Source organism: Camellia sinensis, chromosome 4 (genome assembly GCF_055761805.1).
Source record: "Camellia sinensis isolate YWXY chromosome 4, ASM5576180v1, whole genome shotgun sequence".
NCBI classification, from domain to species: Eukaryota; Viridiplantae; Streptophyta; class Magnoliopsida; order Ericales; family Theaceae; genus Camellia; species Camellia sinensis.
In genome coordinates this window covers 9,464,709-9,488,648 of record NC_138964.1, presented here as the reverse complement: position 1 = coordinate 9,488,648, position 23,940 = coordinate 9,464,709, and the positions used below count along the sequence as shown (strand labels likewise).

At 33.8% G+C, this 23,940-nt stretch overlaps 1 protein-coding gene across 2 annotated transcripts in view; it reads left to right on the top strand.

Annotated features, from left to right (window-relative positions):
* The first annotated feature begins 9,759 nt into the window (after positions 1-9,759).
* Positions 9,760-23,940, top strand: part of LOC114319162 (inter-alpha-trypsin inhibitor heavy chain-like protein) — a 28,225-nt gene continuing 14,044 nt past the window's right edge. The window contains exons 1-8 of one of the 2 annotated variants that reach the window (XM_082922512.1): positions 9,760-10,359; positions 12,485-12,637; positions 12,735-12,947; positions 13,305-13,394; positions 13,596-13,712; positions 14,898-15,167; positions 15,806-15,962; positions 16,838-16,915. In XM_082922512.1, the coding sequence (XP_082778638.1) occupies positions 9,970-10,359; positions 12,485-12,637; positions 12,735-12,947; positions 13,305-13,394; positions 13,596-13,712; positions 14,898-15,167; positions 15,806-15,962; positions 16,838-16,915 (1,468 nt within the window). In that variant the 5' untranslated portion in view covers positions 9,760-9,969. The remainder of the gene's footprint in view (positions 10,360-12,484; positions 12,638-12,734; positions 12,948-13,304; positions 13,395-13,595; positions 13,713-14,897; positions 15,168-15,805; positions 15,963-16,837; positions 16,916-23,940) is intronic. The other variant, XM_082922513.1, reaches the window with a different exon arrangement.

The following is a 23,940-nucleotide window of genomic DNA, read 5'->3' as shown; positions in this document are numbered from 1 at the left end:
CACTATTTAAATAGATTTGAACATATTAGAACATCTCAAATTATTCATTTTTATTTTTTTGGGTAGTGTAGTGTAGCCTAACTCTCATGTTGGGAAAATTACAGTGATACTCGGAAAAATATTTGAAACCTTAAGAAAAGTATTCACAATTCTATGCATAACCCAAGTACTCCATTTCAGGTTGGTGTTGTGATTTATGGGTGGAAAACACCAAACCCACCAATTTTCCACCCATAAATCAAAATGGAATTCGTGGATATTTATGTGATTTGGTGTGGCTCAAGTGTATGATAACATATTTAATGGGATTACTATCCCAATTGACGATAGTGATTCCCTAAATTTAGATATTCAATTTAAAAATCTATAAACACATAATAATGTTGATCAGGATCCAAACCCACCAAAAAAAAAAATTAAAAAAATGGGAACCCAGTTTGGTGGCATATAAGCTTACCAAACTTTAAATAATATTAAGATTAAAATGCACGAATCCGTTTTTTTTTAATATAAAAAATAAAAAATAAAAATAGAAATAAAAGAAGAAGAAGAATAAGAATAAAAATAAAAGCCTATAAGTAAAGAGACGATTACCACTATGTGAAAAGGTAAAAGGAAATACATAACCTGGAATATGATAAAAACTGCAACCTTATTCCAACATACAAAGATTGTTTGAACAGATAGGAACATCTCAAACGTGCGCGCGGGTCCACACATAAATCACAGTTTTTACAGTAGAAACTACGACAAACAATCTGGTAAGTCCCGGTCATGGCATCATCGGCTTTTCCATCTTCTGCTTAGCAATTATAGCATTTTATTGCTTTGCAAAATGAACTCAAATCAATGTTATTTTTCTTATAAAAAACTACAGCCTAATAATATGAAAAAGGAAAAAGAAGAAAAAAAGAAAAAAAAAGATGATATAGTATGTGATCATGTTTCAGAATAAAAATATTCAATGACAGGTCGAACTATCAATGGTATCCTTACTACATGTAAACCATCTTCCCAATACAGATTTCCAAATGTATATCTTCCTTGAACTCTCAGTTGGGAGCAAAATGTTACCTTGAACTTGAGCATCTCTGTTGTAAAATTGAAAAACAAAATCGAGGGCTCAACTGTCACATTTATGCCCGGTGGAGCTTCAACGCGAGCAACATAGAAAGATAATATCAGACCAATGTTTGTGACTATTATTGACATTGTGACAGTATGCTTCAGCTCTGGAATAGAGATAGATGGCAGATTAAGGTTTAAAAGGAAGTTCAGTGTTTTTTGGCATGGGTTGCTATCCCTGGTTATTGAGCTGATGGCAGTGTCATTATAGCCCATCGAGAAAAGAAATTTGACATAGTCTGTGACTTTCATGTCATATATGAAACCGGGATTTATGGCTTTGTTAGGATCGACATGACCACCTCCGTAGTTGAATTTGTGCACGTACAAATTTAATGGTACAAAAACTATGTTATGTACTCTCGAAAGCTTAGTATGCAGAATATATGTAAGAAGAATTAGTGAAAATCGAATGAATTGGAAAAGTGAGTGACAATTTTTCTATAGCCATCATAGAGATTATTGAAAGAGGTTGCAACTCTTTAAAACTGGCAAAGGTTTGTGGTTGTCTAAAGGAATCGGAGGCCCTGTTTGAATATTACAGTCACCTCTGTTGAAAAGAAAAAAATTAAATCCAAAAGAGTTCAAATAAAAAATTAAAAGAAATCTAGGCTTGATTTGTAATTTTTCAAGAATGCTGTAGGTCTTACAGGGGAAAAGGCCCCTGGTTTTCCCTTTTGGATTGCTGAGAGAAGTTTGTTTTTGTAAAATCACTAAAAAAATCTATTACCAGACAGACCCTCAGAACACTGATTGTCGTTGAATCAATTAAAAAAAAATTAAAACTAATAATACAATTTAATATGAGAGACCAGAAATCTACAGGCATAAGAAACATACAGATGCTGTAGTTTCAAATTGTGAAACTGAAATCAAAATACAGAAGAGAAAAAATGATGAGATATGGACAGAAACAATATATTTTGACCGATGTCAATTCAAAAAAAAATTAAAACTAATAATACAACTCAATATGAGAAACCCGGAATCTACAGGCATAAGAAACATAAGTATTGAAAATTTTAAAATCAAAATAACAAATTGTAATTGAGAGAGATAGTTGAGATGAGATGAAATGAACATAGAGACGAGACTCAAACAGATGCTGTAGTTTCAAATTGTGAAACTAAAATCAAAATATAGAACGAAAAAAATGATGAGGTATGGACAGAAACAATATATTCTGTCCACAAAATCACATATTTTTTCACTCCACAAAATCACATATTTTTTCAATATACCTTCTTTAATTTACTTGGGATTCTGAACCCATTTTGTGTCATTTGCCATGTTTATTAATTAATTGTGAAAAAAAAAAGCAAAGCCTATTTGATTTGTAAATCAACTCATGACCATTCACATGACGGAAATCAAATTAGCCGAGAAATAACAAACATTGAATGGGAATAATTCACTAAACCCTACAGTATAAATTTTGGAACAACAAAATAATTCACTCCACAATCAAATTTTTTTCAACATTCCTTATTTAATTTACTTGATAATCTGAACCCATTTTGTATCATTTGTTATGAAAAACCATTTGCTATCCTTATTTAATTTAATTGTGAAAAGTGGGGAAAAAGGAGCAAAATCCATTTAATTTCATGATAAACCCATAACCATTCACACCACAGAAACAAAATCAGCTGAGAAGAATAACAAACATTCAATGGGTGAAGAAACCTTAACAGCAGGGGATTGAAGATGAGAGTTAGAGGGAAAACAACAAAATAGCTGTTGTTGCAGAGGAGTCAACGTGTTTGGACACACCAACTTGAATGGTCTACACTCAAACCAATGTAAGAAACTATAAAGTGAATCAAATTGATAAGCTAAACAACAAAATAAAATAAATAAATAAATTCAAGAACGCCAGTTTCACCGACAAAACCATAGATTGCAGATGAATTCAAATCCAAATTCCCATCAGATAAAACCTTTACAAAAAGAAGATTGAGTCTTGAAGAACAAATTGCAAATATATAAATTAGGTAAAATTAGAAAAGGGTTCAAACAAAAAGTAAAATGGAAAGATCTTACACAATAAACTAAATCAAAATTAAAATGAAAACAATTTATGATTACCTGATTGCACAACCATGGCGCGAAAGAAAGAGAAGACGACAACGGTTCTTAATCGAAAACCCTAGCCTTCAGAAAGCGAGTGGGAGGGTTGCGAAAGAAGGGAGAGGGGGAGAGGCAACGAGTGAGAGGGTGGGGGGAGAGGGGGAGAGGCAGAGATCGGGTGAAGGGGGAGAGGCAATGAGCGGAAGGGGTGAGGGGAGATGGAGAAAGGCAAAGATCAGGTAAGAGAGAAGGAAAGAGGTAGCGTCCCTGCGAAAAGGGGGAGAGGGAGAGAGGCAGCGAGTGGGAGGGTGAGAGGAGAGGCAGCGAGTGGAAGGGTGGGAGGAGAGGCCAAGATCGGGTGGAGGGGGAGAGACAGCAAGTGGGAAGGTGGGGGGAGAGGAGGAGAGGGGGAGAGGCAGAGATCGGGTGAGAGAGAATGAGAGAGGTAGCGTCTGTGGGAAAGATAAAGAAGAGGAACAAAGAGGGAGATAGAGATAAGGGATACGTGCAACAGAGAGGAGATAAAGATGGAATGGGAGAGGAGACGTGGGTAGGTGGGAGAGAGCACCAAGTGTTTGGGCTGGAATTGAAGCATAATCTCAACCATTGATGTGTATCTCAATTGATTTGAGCCCTTAAAATGAAATGTATCTCTGATACATTTTACATGTTTTCAAAATCCCTTCTCCTTTATTATATAGATAGATCTCACTTTCAAAATCAAAAATATCATTTTGTTTGGAAAATGATATGAATCTCAAATAATCTACTAAATTTTTTATCAAACCTCTTATATAGGTGTAGGATCCACATAAACCCACATGTGTATGGATTTCACACCCATTTGAGAAGATTAATAGATTATTTGGGATTTCTAGCATCACTCTTTTTATTTATCGTACCTCGTAAACATGAAAAAGTTACTTGTCAATAATGATATGACATCACAATTGTATTAAATTTTGTTTGGTAAATAACTCACAGGATAGTGATTGGAAAATGTTAGAAACATCAATTTTTACTAAATGTCTCACATGGGTGTGGGACTACACCACGTGGGTCTCATACGGGTCTCACACCTATGTGAGACATTTAGGAATAGTTTGGGATGATCTAAATAAGTACATTTTTTGACTTTTTGTGAAACATGGATTGGGTATGGGTTGGGTTTGAAGTGATGTGGTAAGAAAGTGATGTGACTTAAATAAAATGATGTGACGAATAGTGACTTTTTAACTTTTTTAAAATATCCCAAACAAGACCTTAATGAAAATTTAATAATTTTTTAAAAATCTCTAGCATTAGTCATTGTGATTAGCATTTGCTAGAAGATCAATAGTTGAGTCATATTAAATGCGTGTTTTATACCAAAAAAATAAAAATAAAAATAAAATAGTAATAATAATAATAATGAAAAACATGCCAGGAGTGATGGCTTGGTTTATAGTAAAATCCCCTAATGTTTCTGGCAAATTAAATCTGATAATTTAATTAATGAAAAATTAAAAAAAATTTAATCACAACTTTTCATATTCTAAAATTTAATTTATTTAAAATTATTTTTAACAATTATACCAAATATGTTGACATATAACCCTTCATAGAAGTTGTATATTGTTTGTCTAGTGCAATTTATTTTACATTAAAAATTGATAATTAAAAAACAAAAATAAAAAACACTTCCAACTTTCACATAATTAATCCTTTTTTTTTATAAAAAAAAAACTTAATTAAACTATTTATGTTTATTATATAAATTAAAATTACCTTAAACAATATGATACAGAATCCCAAAATAAATTAAGATATAAGCTATTCATAGAAATTGTATCAAACAACACTTAAAAGTTTGATTACACTATTTTACTATTTTTTTTTTTTAAAATCACAATAGTCTCAAAATAAGGATAAAATAATTATATTGATTGCTTAAATTCAATTCAATTATTATAGGAATTGATGTCCGTGTCAAATGTTTCTTATAATAATACTCGATCTCAATTATTGATAGTTAATTCATTTTATATTGTCTTTCAAATCTTATTAAACTTTTTCTTGATCATTGATTGAGACTGCTAGTAGAGCTACTCTAACACTATGTTTGGGAACTTAAGAGATAAAAAAAAAGAAATGATTACTTAAGTAACAACAATGATTCATCCCCCCTTTTCCCCCATCCCCTTTGACCCCCTCTCTCTCTCATTGGTTACATTTTCTTTTTCTTTTTCTTTTTTTTCCTGCTCCTCCAATCACCACCCGCCACGTGGCAAGGGGGTGAAGGGGTGACCCCCAAAAGGGGGTCCCAAGCATTATTCCTTAAGTAATAAGAGAAAAGAAAAGAAAAGAAATGATTGTGATTTCTCTTATTTTTGTTTGGATAAGGAAGAAATAAAAGAAAAGAAATGATTGTGCTTTTTCTCATTATTGTTTGGTTATGTTTCATTAAAAGAAAAGAAAAGAAAAGAAAAGAAAATATTTTATGTTATATTACCAAAATAACCTTTTTATATTTTCAATTATTTTATTTCTTTTATTTTTGTAGGGATAAAATTGGTATTATGAAAATAATGATTTCTTTTCTCTCCTAATCTCTCCACTTTTGAGAAGATTGAAAATGAGGCTTATAAGAAAAATGAGTTTCTCTCAATTTCTCTTCATTTCTTCCCATTTCTCTCTACTTAAGTTATCCAAACAAACAAAAGAAATACATATCACTCTATTTCTTTTCTTTTCTCTCCAAATCACTCAATCCAAATATAGCGTAAATGTAGATTTATTGAGTTGACATAAACTTAAAAAATAAATAAATAAATAAATAAAAAGACAAAGAAAAAAAAAAGACAAATTAATACCCCTTTAATTCTCATCTTTTAGTGGTTTAAACCATTTTTCTTTCCTGATTTAGCGTATTCATGAGTTGTAGCGCTGCTGTGAATTTCAAGAATTCTTACCACGTGTCACCAAATTACTGGTCCGTCCAACAACAACTATTATTATTATTATTATTATTATTATTAAAATAAATTACAAGTATATTTTTTAAAATTTACTTAAAATACAAATTATTCTTTATAATTTTATAAATTATATTAGTCTTTTTAATTTTTAATTACATAATAAATGGCTTATTTTATTTATAGAGTAATGTTTTACAAACAAAAAATTTATATATAATTTTTATCGGGGTACTTTTTCATAAATCGCTTTTCACCTACTTATATTTTATTTAGTTCATATTATTTTTTTATATTTCAATAAGTCCTATGAGTGACATAGTTACCAAAATACCCCTAACAATATTTATATTTACAGTGTGAATGTTTCGTGATGTGAATGTTTACACCGTCAATGTGAATGTTCACATGTCAATATGAATGTTCACACTATCAATGAATGTGAATATTTACATTGTAAAATATGAATGTTCACATCACTAAATTACTAACCGTTCAAAAAATATTTGTAAGAGTAAAAATATCCATAAAATACTTTAAATATGAGAATTAGGATTTGGTATATCAAATGTTCAAATAATAGGACTTGTTGGAATAAAAGAATATCTTATAGAATAATTGAGATACAAACACTTGAAAAAAGAATTTTCTAATAAATCTTTCATCTTTAAATATAATGATGTGACTCATTGTTGATAATTTACTTTCAAACAAAATATCATTGTAAATAGATTCATTTATAATAATGGCATTGTCATTATTATGGAATAATGCTCAATAAATAAAAAAATTCATATAATTTTTATATATAATGACGTGACGGATTTTTTATTTTAAAATAAAATATCACGGAAGATAAATTTATTTATAATAATGGCATTGTCACATTATTTTTGTTAAATTTTTTGCATGAATTTTATGTATACGTAAAATTTTTCTTATTAATAAATCATCAAATCAATTAATTATTTTTAATGATGTATAAACTATATTTCAATTAACAATTTAAATTTTTTTATTATTATATAAGAGAATAGTTATAAATTTTATTTTATTTTTTTAATTATATTAAATAAAAAAATCTAACAAAAACATATTTGGCCTTCATTGGGCAACATAGTTGAGACTAAATTAATCTATTAAAAGGTAAAATAGATTAAAAAATTAATAAAATAAAATATCACATCCAAACATAATAATTATTTATTTTTTTTCTCACAATATTATAAAAAATCAAAAGTTCATTCTAAACGGAATCTTTATAATTTTCAAAAATTACAAAAAATAATTAGTATTTTACCTAAATTTTAAGGGGTTTATTTGTAATTTATTCTTAATTATTATAATAAGAGTGCTGCTATTAATACATCATCAATTATTTTGGACCTTCTATTTTTTAGTTTTTATAATAATAACCTCAAATAAAATTATTAAATAAGATATCAATAATTTTGGCACCAAGGATCTTCTAGAGTGAAATTTTCCTAAAGTTTCCTAGAGTGCTACATTGTGTGGTTGAGATTTACTGGCAAGTCACATCAGAAAAATTAATGTGACTTGTCAGTAAATCTCAACCACACAATGTAGTACTCTAGGAAACTTTAGAAAAAAATCACTCTAGAGGATCTTTACTCTAATTTTGGAACACCCCATCTCATAATTAAGGCCACATACCCACTATATCGTGAGTTAGGGTTTATAAAAGCACCCACCTCCATCACCACTCATTCATCTTCCACAAATCCCATCTTCAAGTTCTACCCATCCTTAAAACTTTGAAAACCCTTTTGCAGCAATATTATGGAGACGTGGCAACTATTTGATTACATACATTTCTCTGGTAATAACAATGAGTGAAAGTTTTTGCAGGAACCACAACTCCATGAAATAAGAGGAGTATAGCAATAAAAACTCAAAAGAAATTCATGACTTTTATATTGTTCTTAGCTTGGATGAGATTAGTCTTGTAAGGGTAAGTTTTTTTAAAAAATGACATAAATAATAAAAAAAGGGTAAATTATAAATACACCCCCTGAGATTTGTTTAATGTACAGATTGCCTCTTGTGGTTTAGAAAATTATAAATACCACCTTGTTATAATTTTTTATTTAACAGAATTAACTAAAAAATGAAATTCATAATTGTTCTCTTATGCAATAATAAAATTACCTATATTATTAATTGAAACATATTTCTAACTTTATTAAAAATTGTTAATTAACTTGATGATTTATTAATAAAAGGGCGATTTGTTATGAAATTAGAAACCTCAGGGAGTTGAATATAATTTTCAGAACCAAAAGAGGCAATTCATGTTTTAATCAAACCTTTAGGGATGTATTTGTAATTAATCCTAATAAGAATGTTCGTCATTTTTTTAGAATTGAATTCTTGAACATATGATCAGAATTCGGGAATACAAGTTCAAACATTATTTATTTATTCGAGAACAGGTAACTGAACATTTCTTATTTGTTCGAGAATAGATAATCGAAGTAACGACAGAAGCAAATAAACAAATGAAGTAGGACTACCCTTGTGTGGTTAAGTGGGGGGTCAACCGTGAGTGAAATCTTACCCAGTTTTACTCACACAGAAAATATACAACTACAGTGAAGCCATAGATGAATGACAGATAACCGACCAGAGAAGCATGAAAGCGGATTGGGTAATAGAAAAAAAAAATCAAACAGATTGACAAACCTCGTAATGAAATAGAGAAAAAAACTTTTTAATTATCACAATTTTTTTTTCACTAGCTTTGGGAGGTTTTACCATCGTGAATTTTATTGGAATTTTGAGAGAGAGGCATTTTGGGATGTGGGAGGTGTGCATTAAAATGAGTGAAATATTTTTACGAGGATAATTTATATATTATTTAAAGGGAATTTTTATTTAATTTTCTTTTTACCAGTTATAAACGAGGGTTAAAAAAATAAAAAAAAAATGATGTGAATCTCAAATAATTTATGAAATATTTTATCAAATTTATCACATAAGTGTGTGATCTATACAAATCTACATATATAGGTTCTATACTTATATAAAAAAATTAATAAAATATTTAATAGATTATTTAGTATTCTTAACATTATTTAAATAAAAAATTTAAAATAGTCCCTTCGTATTAATAGCAGCACTTATAATGATAATAATAATAAGGGTTTGGTTATGGTGTGCAACTTACACCTTACACCTTACACCTTACACTTACACCTTACACTTACACCTTTTGTAAAAAATTAAACCTTACACTTACACCTTTTTTGAGGTTGCACACCATGTGCAACCACCTTACACTTACACCTTACACTTACACCTTATACTTACACTTACACCTTACACTTACACTTTTTGTGTAAGTGGCACATGGTGTACACTTGCACACTTAAGAAAACTCCTAATAGTAATTAATTGTTTTTTTTTGATGATTACAAACTTTGTCATGGGGAGCAAGGATCCTCGAGTGATTTTTTCCTAAAGTTCCCTAAAGTGCTACATTGTGTGGTTGAGATTTACTGGCAAGTCACATCAATTTTTCTGATATAATTTATCAATAAATTTCAACCACACAATATAGCACTCTAGAAAACTTTAGAAAAATTTCACTCTAGAATCCTTGTGTGTCATGCGGACTCACATAGTTCGTGCGCAACGGAAAGAAAAGCTGATAAAAGCAGAGATTTCATCGCATTAACGGCCGTCTCTTTCTCCGACACATTTTTTTAAAATCGAAAGCGTCGCATCACAAACCCCGCCGCCGCAGCCGCAGCGATCACCTCGTTCTTTCCTCCCTGAGCCACCGTAGCAGAGCCGCCGAATGGCCGAGGACTTCGTGAACGCCGTCGACGACGGCCTGAAACTCTCGAAGCGGATATACTTCGGGAAGGACAGGTCGGTGGCGCCGCCGAAGCCTATGGCGGCGATGGAGAAGTCTTCTCACTCGTTCCTTCCTTCGTCTCCGATGGTGTACGCCGTGATTTCTGACCCTGCGATGGTTGATAATCCCGATATTCCCAGCTACCAGCCTCACGTCCACGGCCGCTGCGATCCTCCGGCGTTGATTCCTCTTCAGATGAATGGAATAGGGTTGGAGGTTGATTGTTGTTTGGACACGGCGTTTGTCACCGTTACGGGATCTTGGCGAGTTCATTGTGTTATGGGAAGCCGCCACTGCGATTGTCGTGTTGCAATTCCAATGGGCGAACAGGTAACAAACTGATTGTTTGATACATATGTTTTTTTTTTTTCCTTCTTCTTATTATTTTGTTTGTGTTTGGTAGCTGAGAAAATGTAGGAAATGACGGAAATCATGATATACTTATATGTGAAATGAATAGAATTTTGTTGTTGTGGTTGGTGGGGCAATCAATTCCACTCGATTGAGCCTATTAAAGAAGAAATTTATCCCCGAAAGAAAAAGAAAAAGAAAAAATCGTGGGAAGAAAAATTAATACTTGCAATTATTCTTTTGTTTTGGAATTCAGTTTATTGAAGGACTTGATGAAGAAAAATCTGCATAATGGTGGAAACTTGGTTGTTGAAAGGAAAAGAAGTCGAGAGATTGTTGGGGACTCTTGCACACTGCCATGATCATTCAATATATTATATTTCTGAAGAAAAGAAAACTTAAGTTAGTTGTGTATAAAGCATGGATAATATTTTGCTTTTAAATGGGTTTGAGGTTTCTTAATTAATAACTTAATCTTTTTATGAAATAAACCACAAACTATTATTAACTATTCACAATATGTGTGCTTGACATCCGTATGGAGCATTATGCTTTTGTTTTGAAACTGGCAGTCTTTTTGAAGGACTTGATGAAAAAATCTGCACAATGGTGGAAACTTGGGTGTTGAATGGCAAAAAAAAAGTCTAGAGATTGTTGGGTCAAATTATGTTGTGAATGAAGGAATTCCTATGGGTCTAGGACTCTCTCATCCTGCCATATTCAAAATGTTATATTTCTGAAGGAAAAAACACTTAAAAGTTAGTTGTGTGTAATGACTGGATAGCAGGGATTAAGGTTTCTTAGTGAATGACTTAATTGTTTTATGAGTACTAGAGACCCCTAAGAAACTACAAACTAAATTACTAACTATTCACAAAGCACAATGAGACGTGGGCCCCACATCCATATGGGGATGGGGTCATTCTGAGTTGTTGGTGTGTAGTTCATTAGGGATCTTTAGCATTTTTGTTGTTTAATTTGTCAATAATACCAATCATTATGGGTGGGGTAGTGTATTCATCTGAAGGTTGCCACCCATAGCTGAGATAGCTTGAAGTCGTATCACTATACAAAGCCAGCAGTTTTTTTTTTTGGTTAAGAACTATACATAGGCATGCTGGGGTTTGGTTATAATGTGTTGTAGCATTGGATTGTCCTCCTTAGTTCTCAATTTGACTCATCTAGTTCTTTGCACCTTAAATCATATAAAGACCTGAGGCAGATTGGGGATCCAGTGCTCACTGTTGGAATATGGAAATATTGTATATTTGATTTAGGAATTTAATTTTAGGGTTTGATTGTGTAATTATTTAATTCGTTTTTCCATGTATGTTATATTGATTATATATAGACATAGTTTCACCCAAATTAGGGTAAGTCAATATTTTACAACTCTCTTCTTGGTATCAGAGTTTAGTTGGGCCTGTGATTGGTGTGTTGTTTGTCTAGCTACTGTATGTTGTGGTTCAGGAGAGTGTGTTGGAATGTATCCCACATTGCCTAATTTGTGCTAGTTATAAGGCTCTAGTTTCCCTTTCCTTAATACCTGAGTTTTAAGGAGAAGTGTGGGTTGAGCTTTTCAACTCTTACAACCAATCAGGGGATGCATATTTTAGTTTGCATAACACCTTTCAAATCATGCATTTTTTATTATTACTGGAGTGTGTGCTGAGGATATATTTGGTTTGTTCTACAATTGTTGCTGGTAGACATTTGTTTTCTTTATTCATTGCTTTGTCCTGGTGGCAAAGATTAGAGGAATTATTATTTTTACTACTAGGAATTTTTAGTAAACATTTATTGAATTTGTTTTTTTATTTTATTTTATTTTTCCATCAAGTGTTTGCATATGTCGATATGTTTGCACAAATGCACACAAATGCACACAACACATGGTTTTCCTCATTACTTATTGGTTTCTACTTTGTGCATGGTTGTGGAAGGAACAACTCATATTATGGCTTAAGGGACATCTGTATATTGATGAAGTTAACTGTCATGATGATAATGCAATTTTGAAACTCCTTGTTATTGTCCATTTGTTTTGTTAAAGAAGAACTTTGTTTATTTTTTGTTCTCAAGTAATGAATTATTTGGCTAACAGGGTTCACTTCTAGGTGTTGAGGTTGACACACCCAGAAAATCATACTGTATTCAGCAGATTGGCATGGATGACAAAAAGGATACAGAAAAGGCTGCTAAATTTGAAATTGGGGGCTTTCTAAAATCCCACATATTTACTTTTACAATACCCCAGGTAACTAACAATTGCTTCTAATTGAGTCCTTTGCGATTTAAAGTTAATGTTGCTTTTGTTGTATTATTCATGAAATTTTATGTACTTACCTGTTCAGGTTGATGGGGGCTCCAATATCTCAATTAAAGTTAGTTGGTCTCAAAAATTGTTATATAGCATCGATCAATTGTCCTTGAGCATACCATTTAGTTTTCCTGAGTATGTCACCCCTGCTGGGAAGAAAATTTCCAAAAAAGAAAAGATACAATTGAATGTCAATGCTGGTCCTGGAACTGAAGTTTTGTGCAAGACCACTAGTCATCCTCTGAAGGTGCATCTTTGCTCAAGTTACATTGGCTCTCTATATGATGTGTTTTTTTTTTTGATAATTCCGTATCCGGCCCACTGGACTGACTAATCTGGGGACCAATTCCACCAATCTGGGGACCAATTCCACCATCCACTACCGGGGAGGACCAATTAAAGCAGGAGCAAAGCCCCGTATGGATTGGCCCCACTAAATTGTTTTCACCTAGGGGATTTCGAACCTGAGACTTTGGAGGAAGCACACCCCTAGGCCCTAGGCCTTGACCATCAAGCCAATCCTTTGGGGTTGCTTTCTATATAATGTTTGATGAAATATTTGGTGACATGATTTTTTTTTGTTTTTTGTTGTTTGTGTTCCTAGGAACAACGGCGCCAAGTGGGGAAGTTGAGTTTCTTATATGAATCAGAAGTTCTTCATTGGTCAAGCAATGATTTTATCTTTTCATGGACTGTAAGACCCTAACCATATTGACTACATATTGGTTAATATTGATATGACATAAAACCGTTGTTCCGTGGATTATTGTTCAATTAAGGATGTGGATTTAGTTTTGAAGTTTCATCGTCCTAGACATGAGCATATTTTGGGAGTAACACTTCCAATTTTGAGCTTAGATAAACTTAACTTCCTGGCCTGTCTGCATGTTTTCAGGTTTCTTCAAGTCATATTTTTGGTGGTGTGCTTTTGCAATCTCCATCTGTACTTGACTCTGATCAACGGGAGATGTTCTGCTTGTACTTATTCCCAGGAAACCGGCAGAATCAGAAGGTTTGTTTGGTACCCCTGTCTATATTCTTAGTTTTTGCCCTTTAAGTAGTTTCTTATAATTCTTTTTTCTTTCTCCCGTTTGTTTCTCTGTGAGTACTTGCATTAATGCATGCGCATATAGCCTGAAGTGATGGTTTTTGCAGTATTATGATGATTAAAGTAAGCAATCATGATGTTTGACAGGCGGTTAGTTTATAATACAAGGTAAAGAAGGGGACACCAAAGGAAGTTGGCTGAGGAAGTGAAAAATGATATGAGAGCTGTCAGTTTGATAAGAAACAAGGTCATTGATGATTGAATGGTCACAATGGAGTAATGATTCATTAGCCATCCTTGAATATGATAGGGACAGGGCTTCATTAATTTTTCTCTGATAATGGTATTGGGTAAGGAAACTGGTTATCATAAATAAGAATAAGCATTAATACATCTAACCCTTCCTAGACTCTCCTTTGGCGGGACTTTGTGGATTGGGCTGCCCCTTCTTTTATTAAGAATTTGACCTTTTTTTCTTCCTGAAGGTGACCTTCACTAGTTGTACTGGTCCTGCTGCTGCCACTGCTACTTCTGTTTTTGTTATTTATTTATTTATAATTATTAAATTATTGTCATCAGTTTTATTTTATCCAAATGGAGAAAGCTAGTTTTCATTAGCAAGATTCAGTTATCCAGGTCTAGTTAAGAAAAAGGCCAAATCAGTTCTGTTGTGTGTGTGTGTGTGTGAGAGAGAGAGAGAGAGAGAGAGAGAGAGTACATATTTGTTTTGTGTGTGCAGTATATGTTTATGTTATTAAACAAAAGAGGACTGATTGATGAAACATTTACTATGAAGAGATATAAAAAAGAAATGGTTGCTCAACATTTGATGAAAAGCCAATGGGTCCTATAGTATTTTTGTCTTTCGTCATTAGTCTGATATTAACATATAGGCAATTCAAGGGCAACATCTCTTTTTTATGTGTATGGATGAGTAGGATGTGCATTCATATGTATCTGTGTGTGAAAATCACTCTCAGTATAGGAAGCCATCTCAAATTGACATACTAGGCTTCTCTGGTTCCACAAAGGACGTGGTTTTCATTCTTTTTAATCTCAAATTTCTTTCATTATTTCCTTACCAACCCACAGTTTAAATTAATCTTTTGGGAGTTGTACTTATTTCATTTTATTTAATGAACTTGATAGGTTTTCAGAAAGGAAGTGGTCTTTGTTGTTGATATAAGTGGGAGCATGCGAGGAAAGCCACTTGAGGATATGAAGAATGCTCTGTCTGCGGCACTCTCAAAGCTTGATCCAAATGACTCATTCAACATAATAGCTTTTAATGGAGAGACTTATCGATTTTCGTCAAATATGGAGTTGGTAACTCAGGAAGCAATTGAAAAAGCCATGGAGTGGATTAACGTAAACTTTGTTGTAGGAGACGGTACAAATATTTTGCTTCCCTTAAATCAGGTACTGAATTATATTTTTCTGATCTTTTTTATGTGTCTGCCTTAGTTTAATAATGTTATACCGCACACAATAATCTTATGCCTCCTGACAAAACAAATAGCACATGCCTAACATGTAAAATAAATTATGAAGCAGCGACTTTTCATTGAGCTTATATTGAATAAAACTACAAGGGTTAGAATCAGTGGCCCAGGATGATACCTCAAGAAGTGAACATCCCGAGTTTGACTCCTTCATAGCTTAGACGGGTCTATAGACAATCAACTTTGTTTCCTACAAAACTGTATATAATGAAAAGTTTGATTTTTAATATTGTATGAATGCATATGCATTTCATGCTTCCTTATGTTTATCAAAGATGCTTGGATGGTTGGAGAAACACAAACACCATTCCCCTTGATTACTGCATCTTCACAATTTGCCAAGTTTTTCTCAGAGCATATGCATCTAAAAATTTCCTATTTTGTATGATCATGTGCCATGCTATCTATATCTACATTTTCACTGACACACTGTCAATTAAGTTTTAGTCAGTTAAGTTTTACTCATAGCATATAACCATTTGTATCTTTTGTAGTGTTGGTTTTTGCAATAATCCTTTTATGTCAACTCTAATTTTTTTTCCTCCTCTTGTTCAGGCAATCGAGATGTTGGCAGATACTCGTGATTCCATTCCGGTGATTTTCCTTATAACTGATGGGTCTGTTGAAGATGAGAGACACATTTGTGATGTTATGAAAAGTCATTTAACAAATCGAGGATCTATATGCCCACGTATTTACACTTTTGGCATAGGTATTGGTTTTGGTGTTAAGTTTCCACTTTTACATTCTTCCAAAACTTTTAGTTTCATAAACTATCAACAATACTAACCAGATTAGAATTTGTTTTGAATCACTTTCCAACATGGGAAATAGTGTTCTTCGCATAATTCCTTGTTCTTTGCCCTTTTTAATTATCATTGCTTATTTGCATGTTTGTATTGGAGATAGATTCATTATCCTTCTAACTCAGGTGTTGCTCCTTTTATCACTTACCTTGCACATTATGGGCATATTTGGTATCAATTATAAGTTAGTTTTTATGATTCTAGCCTTTTGGATTATTGTCTTAAAGAATTAAAATAAGTTTTAAAATATGTTTAGTGCAACTTTTGATAATTTGTGAAAAAAATTGAACCTATTTGGTCAAATAAACTGTCACATAGCTTTTTTATTATGCAAATATCTAGAATGCCCTCATAAGTCAAATAAGAGATGGGGCTCTTTTGTCCGCATGTGTTTAACACTTTCAAATAAGCAAAAAAATATTTACAAATTGTAACTTAAGAAAATCTCACTTTTTTTGGTCAAATATACTACAAAAGTCAAATAAGTTATAATTTAAAATTGCAACCAGAACCATTAGTCAACTTTTTTTTTTTGAGTAAAAGCTAATGTGTTAACTAATATGTCAAGGTTGATTTCGACTGTGATATCTGGATTCCTTTTTCTGATTCTTAATCATGCACCACTGTCATATATTATGGTCCTATTTGTTTAGAACTGACCTTTTCTGATAAATACTTAAAAGAATAAACACAATTTACATTAAGGTTTTTGTATTTGAGGTATAGCTTTGCCTTTTCCTTTTTGGACCTTGCAATTGACTTGTCACATATAATTTTCTAGGTACATTTTGTAATCATTATTTCTTGCGAATGCTTGCAATAATTGGGAGGGGTCATCACGATGCTGCTTATGATGCAGGTAAATTTTGTGTTTCACAATGTTAATTCATTCAATTTTCTTCAAGTTGCCCAGAACTTTTATTGTTCATGCAATTCTGTTGACCATGTGTCTTTTTGAAATAATTCTTCTTGATCGTTTGGAGAGAATACACATATCGCATAATGGTGTAAAAAGAATTTCTCTCTAGTTATGTCAATGGTATTTGGCTTGACATATTTGTTGATGATGTTTGCTTTGCAGTTTTGTGCATCTTAGTCTTCACTTTATATCTTTTAATGGATGAATTTGGTAACAAAAAAGTAATAAACAATTTTTTGGATGATTTTATAGTGGGTGCTTGGTTTTAAATTATATTTAGTGGTAAGGATAGACACAAAAATGGAGTAGGAATAACCAAGAGTCTTGTGGAAAATGTAGTTGCAGTCATTAGGAAATGTGATAGGATTATATTAGTTAAACTAATTATTGGAGAGAATATAGTGAACGTTATTAGTGCATATGCCCCCAAGTAGGATTAGATGATCAGACTAAGAGAGATTTTTTTGGAGCAAATGGATGAGGTATTACAGGAGATACATGTATGAGAGAACTTTGTTATAGATGGAGATTTCAACGGTCATGTAGGAATAGATAAACTAGGTTATGAGAGGGTGCGTGGTGGGTATGGTTTTGGTGATAGAAATGAGGTTAAAGAGAGTATTTTAGATTTTGCGTTGGCTTCTGACCTAGTGGTGGCCAATACTATGTATAAGAAGAGAGAGGAGCATTTGATAACCTTTAAGAGTGGGTCAATTAGAAGCCAAATAGATTACATTCTAGCTCTGTTATTAGAATCTTACGATTTGCGATTCGATTCACAATTCGATTCACAATTTTTGTAAAATCGATATGAATCTCTGGGTGAATCTATTTTGGAAGTGAATCTCTAGTGAATTGCACGACTCATAATCGATTCATGATTCGATTCGTTTTTTACGATTCATGCAATTTTTGAAATTATTGTGTCTGACATATTATCGATTCTTTTTTTCTCTATATTTTAGTGAAAATGACATCATTGTTTTAAAAGGCGCGCTTCGCGCCTAAGCGCGAGGGGCAATGAGGCGCAGCCTTGCGCTTTGAACAGATCGAGGTGAGGCGCAACATGCAAGGCGCAGCGTAGGCGCTGAGGCGAGGACTTTTTTTCGAGGCGCAAGGCGTGGGCTTCATGGGCTTTACCCATTTTTCTACTCCAATTGTTGATTAAGTGCTTTTTTTGTATACATACCCACAGGGATTCAAAACTATTCAATATAAAATGACCAAATGTAGTCATAAGAGAGCAAAAAGTGATAAAAGATTGAATGTTGTACTTTATATCTTTTGTTGGATATTATATTTCTAATTTTTAGAAGATTGAATGTTATGTTTAGAGATTATTAAAAATGGTTATGATTTTTTAAATATTATATAATCATGAATCATTGTAATAGAAATCAATATATATCAATCAATAATACAATTCTCTCTATTTCTCTATACATAATTAATTCTCTCTATTTCTCTTTATACATTAAATTTCTACATGGTATCAGAGCAGGTTTAGAACCTAATATTTTCGCTTCACCGGCGGGCGGCAACCTTACCTTAGCCGTCCGCCGGACCTCAACCAATTCCGCTAAAATTTTCTACACATACCTTCACTCCGCTGCCACAAATTTCACATCTACTCTCTCTCTCAATTTCTTTTACACTCTCCTGGAGTTGAAGCCGAACCGGGGGCCTCCTTCATTGGTACAGATAGATCAGATACGATCTTCGCTTCACCTCTCAAGATCTGTTACGATGTACACTTCAAGGAAGAAGATACACAAAGATCAGGATGCGGCACCCACTGAATTTGAGGAGACAGTTGCACAGACATTATTTGATTTGGAAAACTCCAACCAAGGAGACCCACGGCTCTCTCTCACTCTCGGCATCAACCTCTCTCTCTATCTCTCACAGAGCTTCATACACTTCAACCCCACCACACACACATGGATTATTATAAGCTCCCTTGGTCAAGCTTCCATCCCACTCTGTTGGGCACATGGCCACCGCTGCTGCATCTGCTTCATCATCATCCACCTCTTGAAGCAAAGCTTTTTCACCTTTGCAGCTTTTGAACATGGATTCCAAAGAGCAACAGCCAGTCTTTGTCTGGTCAAAGGACTAGCCTAAACCTCACAGCCAGTCTTTGTTCCCAACTTTTGTTTTTTTTTTTAATTTATTATATATATATATATATATATCTCTATCTCTTTTTATTCTATTATCTTATTCAAACCCATTTTCCTTTTCTTCTTTTATTTCTTTATTTTTTCTTTTCATCCATTTTACACTACCAAACACTTTACACCCACTCTCTCTCCTCACTTTGCATCCACCGTCCAAACTTTTTTTTATTCTAAAGCTTAATTGGTGCACTCCTTGTTCCCCACTTTCTTTATTTTATATATATATATATATATATATTTCTTTTTATTATATATTAAAAAAAAAAAATAAAAAAAAAAAAATAAAAAAAAAAAATCATCTCTCCTCCGTTTGATTTCAAACTCCATTATTTTTATTTATTTTCTCCAAACCACTTTCCTTATTTCCCCCATCTTTCATTTTTGATTTCAAATATATTTTTATTATTTCTTTCTTTATTTTTCTTTCACCTTATTTTTAATCTTTTTCCAATTCCATTCATACCATCTAGCTTTGCACACCAAACCATATTTTATTCATCTCAGGGATCAACCCCGATCACAATTTTACACAAAAAAAAAAAAAAAAAAAAATACAAACAAACAACCACATTCACAGGTGGGATTTTTTCTTCTCTACTCTGCCGCCGGTCTTTTCTTCTTGCCTCCGTCCTGGGCGGCCCTTGCCGGTGTTGCCTCCGTGTTTCCCACTCCACTGGGCATGATCACTACTCCCTGCTCCTCCACTGCAGCATATGGCGGCCCTCCAAATCGGAACATCACGGTGGCCTTCCGTTTCAGCTCCTTGTTTTTCGCCTTTAGCACACTTATCTCTGCTCGCGCATCCTTATACATGCGTTGGAGCAGAGCCAGCTGGGAGTTTAACTGTTGCACCTCATTTGTCCTGCTCTGCAGCCGGTGCGACAAGTTTGTGACCGCAGTCATGGTTTCCACACATGACTTCAGAGTATACTGATTGGCCTCAATATCAGTTTGCACCGCCATTTTTTGCTCCACCGACCGCATCGGAAAGTTCAACGGAGCAAACACAGAGGTGTTTGGTTGAGGTTCACTGGCCACCGCACCAGTTCTCTCTCTTGTTGACTCATTGAGGTCTGGAAAGAGAGTGAGCAGACTACGGGACGAAGAGGCCATTTTCTGGGCAACCGAGTATTACAGAGTGTTTCAAGATTTGCAGCTCTTAGAGACACTCTCTCAGCAAAAGGAACTATCTCTCTCAGCAACACGAAGAGTTTTTTTCAGAGTTTTTTAGCGGGTTTTCTGCCTCAGCCTCAGCCTCCGCTTCGATTTATAAAAACCTTGACGAAGAGGCAGACACGCGCATCATGAGCCGCTCGGCGCTCGCCGACAACTTGGCACGCCTTTTGATGGCACGTCTTTTTATGGATTGGGCACGCCTTTTGATGGCACGCCTTTTTATGGATTGGGCACGCCTTTTGATGGCACGCCTTTTGAAAGATTGGGCACACCTTTTGAGGGTGCGACTTTTTAGGGGTCCGACAAGACTCTGTAAACTGTCCCGACATTGATTCCGGTTAGCTCCTTTATGGGTCCGACAAGACTCTGTAAACTGTCCCGACATTAATTCCGGTTAGCTCCTTCATGGGTCCGACAAGACTCTGTAAACTGTCCCGACATTGATTCTGGTTAGTTCCTTCATGGGTCCGACAAGACTCAGTAAACTGTCCCGACATTGATTCCGGTTAGCTCCTTCATGGGTCCGACAAGACTCTGTAAACTGTCCCGACATTGATTCCGGTTAGTTTCTACAAGGGTCCAGCAAGACTCCGTAAATTGTCACAACAACTGTCACAGCATTGTCTGCTACAACGGTCCGACATGACCTCATAAACTGTCTTCTACATCGGTCTGACACCGCAATCCAGTGTCCTCTACACCGTTATGACACCACCATACAGTGTCCTCTACAACGTTATGACACCCCCATACAGTGTCCTCTACAACGTTATGACACCACCATCCAGTGTCTTCACCAATGGTCTGACACGACCATACAGTGTCACCTATCCTCTTTTATTTTTATGTATTTTCTTGTTTTGTTACTCTCTCCAAACTCAAGTTGGTTAGTTCCTATCCCCCTTGAGTTTGCGGGGGGCTGTTAAAATCCACCTACTCTCCACCTACTTCACCCACTTAAACCTACTCCACTAAACCTAACCCACTACACCACTACCACCTCACCTACTCCACTAAACCTAACCCACTACACCACTACCACCTCCACTTTACCTACTCCTTACCTACTACACACTCACCCTCTTCTATATATAGGAATCATGAATCATTGTAATAGAAATCAATATATATCAATCAATAATACAATTCTCTCTATTTCTCTATACATAATTAATTCTCTCTATTTCTCTTTATACATTAAATTTCTACAATTTGTTATGTTAAAAAATTAACCTATTTTATAATTTTGCTTTTCTTCTACTACTTGAGCTTCGCTTTGGTGAGGCGCGCGCCTTTCGCCTCGCGCTTCGGTGCGCCTAGAGCCTTTTAAAACACTGAATGACATAATACAACTTTTAATAGCATTTAAAACCAAAATAACTAACATATATACATGATTTATTGTTGTTTTAGTGATTATGGAGTTTTTAATAGGATCTAATTAGATTCAGTCAGACCCAACATATTTTTAACCTTTCTTTTCATTTTTTTTCACTTTTAAAAAATCATAATATATTTTCTAAAGAAGTTTAAGATTAAAGTTACATTATGAATTATCTATTGCTATTTTTAGTAAATTGAATATAATTAAATATTATATGTATGAGGTCAGTTATACCTTTTAAAATGTTTTAGGTTTTAAAATAAAATATTCTAAATAATTATTTATTATTATTTGCTCACTGTTACTTAGAAAATTATGTATACTTATTGTTTAAATATCAATATCGTTATTAATTATTGTTGCTTTGAAAATTGATAATTTGTCTATTTGGTTATATTATCTTTATTAAGAATGGTTGATAAGAAATATTCAAAAAAAGAAAAAAGGTAAGATGGTGATCTTATATAGGAACTTTTGTTAACTTCTACCTATTAAATTACGTGATTATCATTCAAAATAACATTTTTATTGATTTAAGTCTAAATATTTCATATTTATAAGATATATTTAACATCTAAATGTATAAACATGTTTTTAAGTAATTTAGAAAAAGTGACTGAATCTTTACGATTCACAATTCAATTTGATTCGTGATTCGATACGAAACCATTTCAATTCATGATACGAATCCCGATTTGAAAACTATGCTTTCTAGTAAGAAAAGTGGACCATCTTAAATGCAGTAACTGTAAGGTGATTTCTGGAGAGAGCTTGATGTCTTAACATAGGATTTTGGTATTAGATTTATACTCTAAAGGGCAATACCAAGCTAGGAAGGATAGTGGGTGTTGTAGGATGAGATTGTGGGCCCTAAAAGGGGATAAACTAGAAATATTTAAGACTAGAATTGATGAAGAAGGTACTTAGGACTTAGAAGATGATGCTAACAATATGTGAAACTTGATGGCCAATTGTATGAGGAGAATCTCAAGGGAAGTCCTTGGAGAGTCGAAAGGAAAAGGACCCAACTCTAAGGGTGGTGGTGGAGGGATGAGGTTTACGCGATAGTAATGACGAAAAAGAGGTTTAAGCGATAGTAAGCGATAGTAATGAGGTTTAAGCGATAGTAACCACCACCCTTAGGACTTGGAAGATGATGCTAACAGTATGTGAAACTTGATGGCCAATTGTATGAGGAGAATCTTAAGGAAAGTCCTTGGAGAGTCGAAAGGAAAAGGACCCAACTCTAAGGGTGGTTGAGAGATGAGGTTTAAGCGATAGTAAAGACGAAAAAGGGTGCTTTAAAAAGTGGTAGAAGGATAAAACTGAACAAGACCTTAAGAGCTACAAACTAGGGAATAAGAAGGTCAAAAAAGTAGTGAGAGAGGCTAAGTTGAAAGCCTATGATGACTAGATAGTAAAGAGGGAGATAAGATACAAACTTGCTAAGATAAGAGGAAGGAAACAAAGAGATTTTAATCAGGTTAAGTGCAGCAAGAGTGAGGACTCCAAGGTGTTGGTGAAGGATGAAGAGATTAAGGAGAGGTGGAAGAATTATTTTGAGAAGTTGTTAAATGAGGAACATGGAGGAAGGTCAAAAGGGGAGGTGTAGCCAACTAAAAAGCATGGACACGGACATGCAGATACGTAAATTTTCAAAAAATGCAGGACATGACATGTTGGGGACATGTTCAAAACATATATTTTTATTATACGTATATTTTTAAGTATTTAATATATATATATGTCAAATATTTAATTTTATCAAATTTATTAGCTTTAGGTATGCTATTTTAGTAAAAAAATTAAAAAATTTAATTTTTTTTGAAAAAATTGGTGCTTAGCGTGTCCGTAGCGTGTCTAACGCTTTCTAGCATGTCCGGCCCCTATCCGTGGCCGACACGTGTCGGACACCTATACGCGACCTCCGAAGAGGTGTCCATGCTTTATAGGTAGCCAGTAGTAAGGAAAATCAAGGCTGTAGATTTTATCGTAGGATTAGGAACTTTGAAGTGGAGATTGTACTTAAGAAGATGAAATCGAATAAGGGTTTAGAACCCAATGACATCTCTATTAAAGCTTAGAAATGTTTGGGTAAGAAGGGGGTTGCTTGGTTGACTAGGTTATTTAGTAAGATTTTGTTGACTAGGAAAATGTCAGAGAGTGGAGGAAGAGTATTTTTGTGCTAATCTATAAGAATAAAGGAGATGTTCAGAATTGTAACA